Raw genomic sequence first — 12,844 nt, forward strand, 5'->3', positions numbered from 1 at the left:
GCAAAAAGGGTGGTGAAAATAACTTGTTAACTCTATCATCATTACGACAAACTGTTGCATGACCAAAGGTAGTTGCTGTGCTATTCTGACAAAAGTAATTGATTGGAAGAATATGTATGCTATGCTAATAATTGCTTAGCATCCTGAGGAAAAAAATTGCCTTTGTTTATGAACGTGTGTTTTGTAAGAGACATTTGCCTTAACAGAAAGGATACTGGGGAGGACAACAATTGCTTTGATTTTTTAACAAGTGTTTGTGACAGACATTTGCTTTCCCTGGAAGGATGCAGTGGAGGGAAACGTCATTTTCTGTTGAATTCAACAGAACTTTGTTGAATCAGAACTTTATTCAGGATATTCCTGAATTGATTCAGGGGAAGGGAGCCCAACCCTGGTCACAAGGAGAACTTACTAAAGCCTATAGGTTTGAATATTTATATTGTTTTGTTGAACAGAAGACCGATAAATATCCCTTGAATACATTTGTTGTATGTATTAGTGTGAGGGACAGGGACCTTGTGGACACTAGGTCATCTTTCTTTAGTTTTAGTTTGCTTGTTAGGGGCATCCTTGTTAGGGTAGGGAAAGATGGGCATTTATCTGACCCCTTTTGATTTTAATAAATGGCAAACATTAAGAAAACTATACATTTGTGTCCATCTCATTTCTAACCCCTCTCAGAGGATACACATGGAACTTTATTTAGGCACTGTCTACCGGAAGTCCTCTGAAATGGAGGTTAAGATAAAGACATCCAAGGAGGGAGCAAGATCAGCCCCTCACCCACTGCAGAGGACCATTTGAATTAAACTGCGGGTTGGATAAGGCCTGCCATCTGCTGAGGCCACCGTTAACCAGAACCCGGCCTAATGACGTACTGGAGTTGGCAGCCCTTGCAAGTGTTCTCTAACAAGCTTTCTGACTAGAAAGTGAAGAATCAGCACTTAAGACACAGGCCACTTGTACCCAGTAACCAAGAAAGAACTTTGGGGTATGTTTACTGCCTCAAACCACTTTCAAGCCGACTCACTTTCAAGTAATTTTGAGCTGCTGCAGGACACCCCAAACTGCCTTCAACACTCACCGTTTTTTCAACTATCAAGCCCCTGGCTCGGCCTGCCTGCACGCCAGCCCTTTCAAACTGTTCACCGCATCAGAACCGCATAGCATCCCTCGACGAAGCAAACAGACTATCGCATCTCCACATTCGTTAGCTGATATTAGTCGATCACCGCTGCAGGACTGCCCAGCAGCCTGGCTCAAAGGGTCCTATTGACAATTCAAAACCTTCACTCCATACATTTTTAAAGTATAATCATAAACCTGAATATTGCTGCAGAGACTTCTGCCTGCGTACCTCTGTTCAGACCTAGAGTACCCTGGTAAAACGTAAGTGTACATTTTCGGTGGCTTCCTTTACTGGGGTGGGTTTATTGTGTTTTTATAAGTGTGTTTATATTTTTAGTTTAAAGACTTTTTTTATAGAACTTGATTTTTGTATCACAAAACTATTGTTTAGATGCTTCCTTGCAGATACACACCCCTCCATCCATGATACCTTAAAGAGGCGAAGGAAGTGTACCATTAAGGTTTCACCCTTTTCACCGTTACATATGGGATCATTGCTGATTTAGTAGTGGTACGCGGATAAGGAGTTTCAACCACTACATATCCCTGTACTCCTGTAGAGCAGTAGTCCTTTTTCAAAGTGAAGAAGTGTGCTGGGGTAGCTCAAAAAGAGACCAAGTCTTTTGAACACAGCTTCCATGGGTGTTGACACCCTGGAATTCTGTGGATTAGAGTATGGACTGGACACTGACTCGAGACAGGAGTCAAGAGGGGCAGGAAGGACCCACTTTAAACAGATATGGAAAATCCCAAAGGATAGAGAGAGGCTGACAATATGGGAGAGGTTGGCTGAGGTAAAATGTGCCTGTTACTTGAGTGCCTGGGTTGCAAAGGGATATGTAGCAAAATCAGAAGGGTTGGGAGCCTGAAAGATGGGTGCCAATTCAAATGTAGGAGGGAGGGAGGAAAGTAGTGGTGAGAGATTAAAAGGTGTCTAGTGAGAGTGAAACCGACATCAGTGGAGAAATAAGCAGAGTCCACAAAGAGGAAGAATGGAGAGAGGATTAAGGGGCAAGCATGGACTGGAGGGACCTGGATAACTTCCGATTGTGAGTGCGGAGAGAAGAGAGAAGGTTGATGTAGTAGAATGACTTGGCATAGTAGACATGCTAAGAGATTCCTTGTATGCAGCAAGGTGATGCCTTTTTTGCACCAATGGCTTATGTGGAGAAATAGGTTTGTCTTGAATTGTAGGGTGGCAGTGAAGAGCCAACATTGAGGACATGAGCGGTAGAGAGTGAAGGAGACGTTAGAAAAGTGATGCGAAAGGGAGCACAGAGTGCTTGGTTGATGCCTTGAAAGGCCTCTTTCGAGTTTGCCAGCGGTATCTGGAGGGTGAATATGACCTGCGCTAGGTAGAAAGCCTTGTAACTAAGAAATAATGCATGTTGAAGGTAGTGATCAGTAGGGGCGGCAGTAATAAGTGTGTGGGGGCTCAGCAGTGTAGGGGAGAGAGAAGCGATCCAGTAATTTTACATGAATGCAGGTGGGCAGGTTGCTGAGGGTGATACGAAAGGGAGAACTGCAGCTGAAGGTAAAGGGCTTTCATCATATTTGGGGCAGGGGTGTGGACCAATATGTTCAGTTTACCATTTCATGCGTTTTCTATTCCTATGTTTTATAAGTATTCTCTTGCAGCATGGATATTCATTATACATAAACATTACTAAACAAATATGAGACCACAAACGTTAGGGTTGCTGGTAATTTACACAAGACCACAACCCATAAAGCTTTCAGTATGAAGCTATAAGGCCTAATGCTATTAAGACTGTTGGCCTGATAACTTGCAGACTCTGCATTAGAGCATTAGTGGTGAGGAGCTGCACAGAACCTGCAGCTCATGAACAATGGACAATTGTGTAAAAGAGGACATTCAGACTGTTCTTTCATCGTAAAGTAATACGTGTAAAAGAGGACATGCAGACAATTGGAGCCTCTGCCCTGGAATCCTATTCTGAGTTCCTTTACTTATGGGTAAAGGAAACATGGGTAAAGGGACATGGGTAAAGAGACATGGAATAGGATTCCAAGGTAGAGGTTCCAATTGTTGAGTACTTGGTGAATTTAGGGATGAGGCAGAGTGAGCAATGTAAGCCCACACAACATCAACAACAATTAGATAAGTAAAGGGCAAGAGCGGTACAAGGAACCAATTGATATGTCTGTGATAGCATGTACTGGAGCATGAGCAGGGTGCAGTCTTCATACCTGGCTGTGAATTTAAGTAAACTGAAAGTGAACAAATTAGATACTACACAGATATGGGAAAAATAATTTATTTACAAACAGCAGAACAAACAAGAGCACTAAAAATGCCCCATTGTCCCGAAGTCCACCCTATGAAGAAAGTTGTTGCATAACAGATTGTAAAACAGTATATACACAAGAGAATTTAGTGGATGATTATTTTATGTTACAAGGCATCAATGACTACATCAGCCAAGAGTGAACTGTTGCAAGCTTTGTGCAGCTATGAATTTCACATACAATCAATTACACACAGACAGAATCCTGCACTTTCTTTTCTTCAAACTATGGCAAATACGGTCTGGACATCTACAGCCTCCACTTTAGGAAACAATTCTCACCAATAAAAATCTACTGTGATGCATCATCGCTTTCCACCAAGATCGATCACATCACCTGCTTCTTTTGATTAGAGGTACACCAGTGATGGGTGTACAGAAGTGGAGTTCTGGGGTTTACATGCTCCCCCTCGCCCCCTGGTAAAATTTGTATTGAACTAAGGATACTGATTTTCCCAAGAGTAGTTCAAGTGTGAAGTCTAAAGTAATTGTGAAATACTTGGTCTTGTCAAATAAGTTCATGTGCAACAACCCTTGAGCCCTTAAAGAAAGCATAAAGACAGTTTGAAAGTTGTGCAAGAAAAACTCTGTCCCATCCAGATGCCAGTCTTCCTGGGAAGTAGTAGTCAAATACCAGAGGAAGGCAGTCTTGTTCTGTGGATGTGGCAACAAAGCATAAAAGGAGGGAATATTGGGGTAATTGGGTTGAAAGGATCACCAACTAGACATTCCTGAAACTAAAACCTACAGAGATGAAGGAATCTGTATAATCGACGGGAAAAAGATTTGTTTGAAATTTAACGTACAGCCGAAAACTTCGATCACATCTACCACTCGGTACCATTGTAGCGAACAATGGGAGCTGGGGTGCCCCCCGCACATTTGTTCGTTACAATGACTTTGGGGGTTGCGGGGGTGTCCCCCGCTAAGTCAAAATAAAGTTTTGAAGTGAAAGGAACCGGCAGCACAGAGGAATAGAGTCAGCGGCACACAGCGAAGTGTGCTACCAAAAGGTAAGTAAGGGCGCAGGGGCGGGTTACCAGAAATGTTCAGGGGAGAGAAAACCAAAATTAAGTTTCGTTCAAATTACTTTCGTTTTTTCTCCCTCCAACATTCATGGACATTCGATATGAATGTTTTCAGCACATGGGATAAGTAGGAAAAGACAAGAGACTGTGAAGCACACTGCGAAGATTTAACAGATGAGCGATATGAAGCAACCGTATAATCAGCTGTCAGTGGATTGAGTCATAAAGGGAACAAAGCTGGGTGCCAGGATTGGAAAGTACAGAGCCTTGATGATCTAAAATCTGTGACAATGTACTGCTCTCTGGGAAAAGTATCACAAAGGGAGAGTAAAATGGGACTGCAGAATGGAAAGCACAGCACTAAGATTCACAAAAGAGCCAAGTTCAGGTTGTAAGCACAGAAAGGAGACTGGGTTGGGGAAGATCAGCCGCCTAGCTGGGAGCATGCCCTGTATAAGACAGCGCTAACATTCATATGTCTGGATGAGCACACACAAACACATACGTATAGCAATCAATGAGTGTACTTCAACTCCGAAGGACACATACATAAACAATACAGAATTATACAAGCAAATCAGCATAAACAAAGCAAACCTACGTCACGATGAACAGATGGTCTATGTACATATACTTTATTCCGCCCTTTGGTCTTCCAACTTCCTCCCCCAAGTTGTGGCAGACAGGCCCATAAACCTACTTTTAGAAACACAAACTTGAGGCGTGGAAATACACACAAAGGGTGATACTATGACCCAGGATAAATGCTCATAAATCCATGGATGACTGCGTTTTTACAATTTTCAGAATACATAGTGCACTGGTACACACAAATCCAGGTATATGAAGAGCTCAGCGGACAATTGCACATTGTTGAAGCATTTGCACATGAGAAGCAGCTCACAGACACACAGTTCATACATACACACACACACACTTGTACAAATCTCAAACAGTGCATGCCATGAACCCATTTTGAACAGACAAGTCCAATCACACATCCTTGTTGGAAAGCCTTGCCTGAGAACATTTTCAAATCCATTCACATTCAACCAAGTGGCACCACAAACAAACACTTAATACACAAAATCACACAAGGAACCAGAGTTGATATTAACATGTACTCTAATACATCAATTGCTATGAAATCACTCCCTAATCTGTGACATTTACAAGCACACCACAACACACTTTTGTATATGTATAAATCAGCCAGGCGGCACAAACTTCCATGTATAATTGAGGCCTGTCAAAGTATGCCACACAAATTGGGGCTCCAACTCGGTCTGTGCACCAATAAACACTCAGTTCCTCTTATTGCAAAACCAACTATTGGCAGAGTCAGTGGGATGTTCTTAGCGGCATTGTGAGCAGAGACATGTCCACTTTGTGCTCAGACCAGAGCACATCCTCACACATGCACGCTTACAGAGAACTATCTGAGTCCAAGCTTCTTCTTTTCCTTCTGTTTTTTACGCACAACATCAATGTTGCGGTCTTTCCACATGCTCTTCCTCAGCTTGATTGGCCGGGAGCCAACGTATTTGCCTGCAGAGAGACAGGGTGATTATCAGCATTGGGCAAGTTGTGTAGGCTGTACTTTCAGACCCAGATGCAAAACACCCTCCCACTCATCACATTGCCGTGCTCACACCTCCTCTATTCCTTCTATCCCCACAGTGCATTTATGACAAGAGAAGCACAGTACACATTGGGATTCCCATTTTTCAGCCCCACATGCTCACCGTTCATCTCTCTCATAGCTCTCACGTAGTCGTTGGGGTCTTTAAAGCTGACAAAACCATAGCCTTTCGTCTTTCCTGTCCGTTTGTCCCGGATCACTTTGGCCTTCAAGTAAGATGGATAGCGGCTGAACGCCCGAGCCAAGATATCATCATTAACCTCATTTCCAAGGTCACCACAGAAGATCCGGAAGTCATCTGGGGAAGAAGATGGTGCTTATTGCAAATGTATATATCAAAGAAGACAAATGGGACCATATCAGAGTAACATAACACATCCAAGCATTTTTGTACAAACATGATTCTCATACCCAATAACAACCTGTACCACAGTCCTAGACTAGGACCCTCCCTACCCTTGAACCCCCTTAAAAACAGGCTAATTTGCACACAACACACACACACACATCCAATAGAACCAGTACTGATGCCATGAAAAGCAGCAAAGATTAAATGTCAGACAAAATCAGCATTCGGGCGAGCTTCTACTCTTACACAACTATGCTTAGAGGGGAGGCCCAGCTCAACACAGGGTCCCCCAGAACAGGTTGAATCGAAGAAAAGGGTTTAACCCATGATCACAATGTAAAACAGCAGTCTGTCCCCCTATTTTTCATGTTCCAAAGAGAAGACTTTCTCACAGAATTAGGATTAGGATGTAGGTCCTGCCTTTCAACCTCTTCTTGCTGGACACCACCTTTCTTATTATAATTCAATGGACTTGCCTATGACGAATCCTACAAAGACTAGCATTTATACAATATTCCAAGTATAGACGAGGTTACTATGCTATATTGCAAGAAATGATAGCATGCCTTATTGCCTTCAATGGGGTCATGCATTTCTGAAACTAGCACAGCTGCCATGGAGATGAGAAACCATGTTAACATGGGACTATATTAAACAAGACATAATGTATTGTAGGTGGGATTGAACCCGGGACCTTTCTTGCTACTAAAGGCTGGAACAAAAACAAAAAACAAAAATATATGGTAAAACAGTCTCATTTATGCTGATTTCTAAGAGGGAAATTAGGGAATAGGTGCACGAATGGATAGCCCTTAATCATTGGAAATATGAAATGGGAGGTAGTGCATTAAATATATGGTAAAAGGCTCATCAGTTACGCTATAAACCTGAAGAAATTAGTTAAATACTATCAACAACCATAGGACTTATAAGTTTAAATGAATAAGTGGAATAAGAACTTGTCTAACTCTACGCTTTTGTCATTTCTCTCTGTTTGATGTGATTTTCTCAATTTACTTCAACCATTCTCCCCTTCACCACTCCCTCTTCTCTGTGATATGATTATGTCCAATAGTTTTTATTATTATTTTGCTATTTATTGTTTCGTTATTTTTCTTTTTTGGTATGACCTATAACACACATATGGATATGTTGAATTGTGTTTGTTTATAAAGCTATGCATGATTTTGTAACCAAATTTGCCCAGATTTGAAAAAGGCACAAAATGTGCCGAAACACGGGTTATCAAAAGGGCTCTCCCAGGGGAGTTGAAAGACATGATTACATTAATCAGATAAATCCCTGAACATATCTGTGGTGCAGTTATTGTGTGAAAGTCAATATCTTCATACATACAACGGAGGTGGGGAATTAGTCCTCCGATTTCTTTCACACGCACGTGACGCGCAACAACAGCGGGTGAATGTAGTTGCAGGGCACTTGGAGTTGATAGATTTAAACCCCGCAAGATTGGAAGATTCTTAATTATAAACTCATTCAAATGCCATTACTAACTGTTCAAGGATCACATCCAAATATTTGTTTGCTTTCAATGTAATCCCTCACTTTAAATCTAAAGTGCCTAGCTCACTGCCATTTATCAATGTATGTCCCGGAGCCACCTTATGCTTAACTCAAACTAAAATCATTGCTGTAACTTTTTCTGCTAACACTGCATTTGTTCCCCCTCATGTTTCCTTTCTTCCCAATTACTTAATTATCTTGCCTTCAGCAAGCATCACTGGGATCTACATTGAAAGCCGATCAAACTATCAACTCATCTTCGTGTTTCTAAACTCTCTCTAATATACCAAAGATACAACACCACTTCTATTCTGCCAAAATCCTTCAAAAGTGGGCTTTCAAAGTACATTTTGCTTACCAATTGGGATACAGGTTTTACTTACCTGGTTAGGGAACAACTGCTCAAGTATTGGTGCTGCCCTTATAATTATACAGCAGGGATATGTGCTTTAACCATTTTCTTCCTCCGACTTTAATTGCACATTATTGCTTTTGCCCAAGTAAATTGTTAATTACTGCTAATTGTAAAATAAATGTTTAGTAGTCTCCCTTTGAGATTACCAACTGTTTAGATTTCTACGTATAGAGTTGTGTGCTGCATTGTATATTTTCCTTAAGATTTTACTTGCATTTGTGTTTGGGCCTAATAAATAGAACACTACACAGGAATATAAACATTCTATCACTTGACTAGCTCTGTGTGTTGTTAACTGTACTTTGATATTCCAAATCTGCCTTACTGCTCAGTCTATGCTAGTTTGAAAGAACCTGGTATGGCCAAGTGTGAAAAGCCCTTGCTCAAGACCAAGGCTGGACTCTCATATAATACCTACAGTATTATAAAAATACCTAACAGTCATCACTGGCAGCCCACTGTTCTTCTACCCACTGTTGAAAAAGTGATTCACTTTGCCTCTCCTACTCTGGTCCATCTATCTTCTTCTGCACATCACAGCCAAGTAATGTTTAGCCTACAGGTGATTTGGTTCTAGATCCACAATGTGGCGAATCATGAGTATTTTTCTTAGGTCTTGTTTCTAAGAACCAGATTGTTACGCATGAATTGATGTAGTAACCCTGTGGGAGACTACACAACACTTGTCCTCTTGGTATTAGGTAACCCACCTTTTGGTATAGGCCTGTACCACTACACAAGTTGGTAGCGTGACTGCGCAGCCAGGCTTATCTCAAGAGGGGTAATTGTGAGCTGTAGCAAAGAAATCCACAAATACAAGTAGCTAAGTAACACTTGCACAAGGTTTGTAGTTATGAATAAGTATTTATTTAACAGAAGTTTTTAAATAAGCATTCTTTAAAAAGGCCAATGAATGTAACAATCAAATATACTTTAGAATACTTTTTCAGAATCACCACAAAGCTAGTAGATACTCTTTAGAAATCCTTTTACACATTTCGTACACCCTGAGGGGACTTCACTAACTAGGACAGTAATGGCATTTAAATATCACGAGTACACTGTGTAGATTCAGGGATTGGTAGAAAGGAAAGGAAAAGGGTGAGCACGCAAATCTTCCAATGAAGTCTAGACAAAAACCTTTCCCAGCAATAATAGTTAAAAACCAAGTTATCACTGTTGGAGAGAATTCTCAAAAATGTGCCAATTCCCTTCACCTTAGAGAACCGCAGCAACTTTGCTGGATTTTAAGGACTTGATTTTTTTACCTGGAGAGAGTGTGACCCTTTTCCCACTCTCTCATGTATTTTGATATGTGTTTTCTCTCGTTATGAAGTCTCTCGTTAGAACCGGTATCAGGTAATAATATCCCCAACAAAAATATGGCCGTAAATATGGCTGTTTGGTTCGCCATAGGAGATATTTTTATTGGGGATATTATGTGGGAGCGGGGGTTGCGGGTGTGTCCCCCGCAGGGTCCATTGTGAATTTCACCACAAAAATATGGCGATATTTTTGCAGCAAAATTATCACATGGAACAGTCTAACCAACTCCATAGGCATCCTCTTTTTCAATTGTGTCACACAGCACTCTCAGTCCAGTGACACAGGGAAGCCTTTCAGGCTTTCGCAAGAGATGAACTACTGTTTCCCAGAGTAAGTAAAGTGAAATCGACTTTACTAGTCTTTTAAATTCCTAGACCCAGCACACCCTATCTTACAATAGAGTGCTGGAGGTGTTACTTAGTATCCCCTGTGTCTAGATACACATGTAGCAATCAAATGCTATGCTTTCCTCTCAGAATGGCTGGTGGCAGTGGTTTTACAACGAACTACCATGATTTTTTCAGACCGCAAACTATTCGTAGCTCCGGTAACGTTAAATCGCGGGAGCCATGTTTTTCAAGATGGTGTCTGAGCCTCCTTTGTTAAAACAGGTCCCGTCTTCTTTTTTCACCATTTCTTTGTGGAAAGGTCCTTCTAGAGTTTCTCTCTGCGTGCCAAACCAGGTTTAGTCTCTTTGTTCATTCGCCTTTGGCAGACTTCAGGAGTGAAGACCGTCTCTGGTGCCCGAGTGTCTGGGGTTAGCAGGAAATAAGGGAGGTGCCCGAAACTCCCTAAGTGTAGTCTCCTAGGAGACCAAAATGCACTCTGTGGTGATTGGCTGGCTGACTGTCCGGCAAGGATAGCCACCCTGCTGGGTGAGTGATAGCTAGGCTGGAATGAATGGGAGAGAACTGAATAAAAGGCGAGTCTCTTGGCTTGGAAGGCAGAGTCGACCACTGGAACAAAGGAACTGAAGAAGAGCTTGAAGAGGACGGCTGCAACTCCTGGACCGTTGGTCTGCCAGGTTAAGCCCTCCCTGCAGGTCTGAATCGCCAAGTTCGCATCAACAGAGAAGCCCTGCCAAGGACGACTTCTCCCTTTGAGTTGGTGGGACCAATCAACTCCAAAGTAAGCCACCTGTATTCCCATCTCGGAGCTGGTTGAATTTCCTCAGAACTGCTGCAGGAAACCGTAGGACCGGGGAGAGGGACACCAGTTTGTGTGCGTTACTTACAGCCACCGGAATTGAAGATTGCCAGTTCGAGCTTTTTGACCAGTGCAGTGCAAGAGTCCCCCAAGGTCCTCCCTTTTGTCCCCAAGACTGAGGCACAGGAACAGCAAGATCTGCAGGAACAGAAGTCATCAGCTGCATCTTTTTCTTCATTGTAAGGTACTGTGAAACGAGACAGAGTACTTACCTCTTGCAGTGAAAGTACTTGAAACTTTTGCAACTTGCAGGCCTAATCAGCTTGTGACGCAACACATGATTCTTCTTTTTACTTCTGAGAACCAGTGCAGAGACTTTACCGTTTACTTACCAGACTTTAGCCCATTGACTTTGGCCTAGTCTATTGAATTGAATTGACTCTTCCGTTGAACTCCAAGTATTTGCACTGTCTAAGAATAATTGTAACCTTTCATGTTCTAATAATCTTTGCCTTTTACTCCTCTTCAAAAGTATTCTGAAATAGTATTGAAGTATATGTGTGTGTTATAGAATTGCCTCCTTCATATGAATGTTTTATAACTGACAAATGAATAAGTATTTATCAAAAACCTTGAGTGTAAGAGCTTATTTGAACACCTGTGATTGTAGACCTCTGTGTAACATCATTACTGCTCACATTCCCCTCTTGAGATAAGCCTGGCTGCTCAGCCCCGCTACCAAAACTCTGTAGTACAGACTTATACCAAAGGTGGGTTTGCTTACACCTGTAGTCATAGTTGTGTGTAGTGTGTAGTGTTCCCAGAGGGTACTGCATACAAATTCTGCCTAACAATCACCTCTGAGGGACAGTAAATATCAAAGTCAAATAGACTAGAAGTGTTTGCAGGGATCCAGGACAGCCAAACTCAATAGAAGCACAATCTATGGAGCTGTGCCATTTTTTAGATAGCATTCTAGCACAAAGTTAGAGAGTTTGTTGAAGAAAAATCACTGTAGGGTCACAAGCTGTTACACTTGTGAAGGGTAGAAATGAAATCAACTCTAGCAAGGTAGATACTGCAAGTCTCAACTGAGAAGAGCAAAGCTAAAGACATTGAGGTAAGAACCCCAAGTCGAAACAGTACCTTTGGTTAAAAGAAGATTGGTCCAGCTGGCTTCTGTCGGGTTGCAGTGATGCAGATCTGGGTTCCTGGGCCTCAGTCGCGGGGACAAGAGGGAGGATATCTGGAAGACTCCTGCAGCAGCAATTCGGAGGTCAGCACCAGCTACGGGCTCTTTTCGGATCAGGAGCGCATCACAGTTTCAGCGCTCGGTAAACAGCACAACCGCGGATCTTGGACACCGGTTGGGCTTCCTTCAGCCCTTGAGTACTGCCCTCTGGCGAGGGGACTACAGTTCTGGTCGTCCTGCTTCTGGAGGGTCCTGGGGAGACTTCTGGAGCTTCTGGCAGGATTGCAGACGTTGCACTCTACTACGGATTTCTCGACCCTTGGCACTCGGTTCTTGCAGCAGTCAAGTACAGTCAGTCGGGGAAGGTGGTCCAGTGGAGCTCTTCTCAGGGTTAGTTGGTCCCACTAACCCAAGGGAAGAAGACGTCCCTTCTGGAGCTTCTCTTGACGATCAGAAAAAGGAGTTTCAGCAGGGCTTCACCGGGCAATTCAAAGGTCCAGGAGGATGCAGCAAGCTTTGTTCACAGTTTCTTCGTTGGGTTCTTCTAGTGGTCAACTCGGTCTTCAGTCCCTGTTAGGCAAGACTGTATGCAGTAACCCTGTGGGAGACAACACAAGTCTATTCCTCTTGGTATTAGATAACACACCTATTGGTATAGGTCGGTACTACACAATTTGTTAGTGACTGAGCAGTCAGTTCTCAAGAGGGGTAAATGTGAGCTGTAGCATCGAAATCCATAAATACAAGTATCCAAATAGCACGTACACTGAAGGTTTTCTAGTAAA

General features: G+C 42.4%; 1 protein-coding gene across 2 annotated transcripts in view; it reads right to left on the reverse strand.

Annotated features, from left to right (window-relative positions):
* Positions 1-3,393: 3,393 nt before the first annotated feature.
* Positions 3,394-12,844, reverse strand: part of RBM42 (RNA binding motif protein 42) — a 369,809-nt gene continuing 360,358 nt past the window's right edge. Inside the window, exons 10-11 of one of the 2 annotated variants that reach the window (XM_069604857.1) lie at positions 6,211-6,405; positions 3,394-6,013 (exon numbers count right to left, since the gene is read on the reverse strand). In XM_069604857.1, the coding sequence (XP_069460958.1) occupies positions 5,901-6,013; positions 6,211-6,405 (308 nt within the window). In that variant the 3' untranslated portion in view covers positions 3,394-5,900. The remainder of the gene's footprint in view (positions 6,014-6,210; positions 6,406-12,844) is intronic. The other variant, XM_069604858.1, reaches the window with a different exon arrangement.

This window comes from Ambystoma mexicanum, chromosome 1p (assembly GCF_040938575.1).
Source record: "Ambystoma mexicanum isolate Mex_15411 chromosome 1p, UKY_AmexF1_1, whole genome shotgun sequence".
Classification (NCBI taxonomy): Eukaryota; Metazoa; Chordata; class Amphibia; order Caudata; family Ambystomatidae; genus Ambystoma; species Ambystoma mexicanum.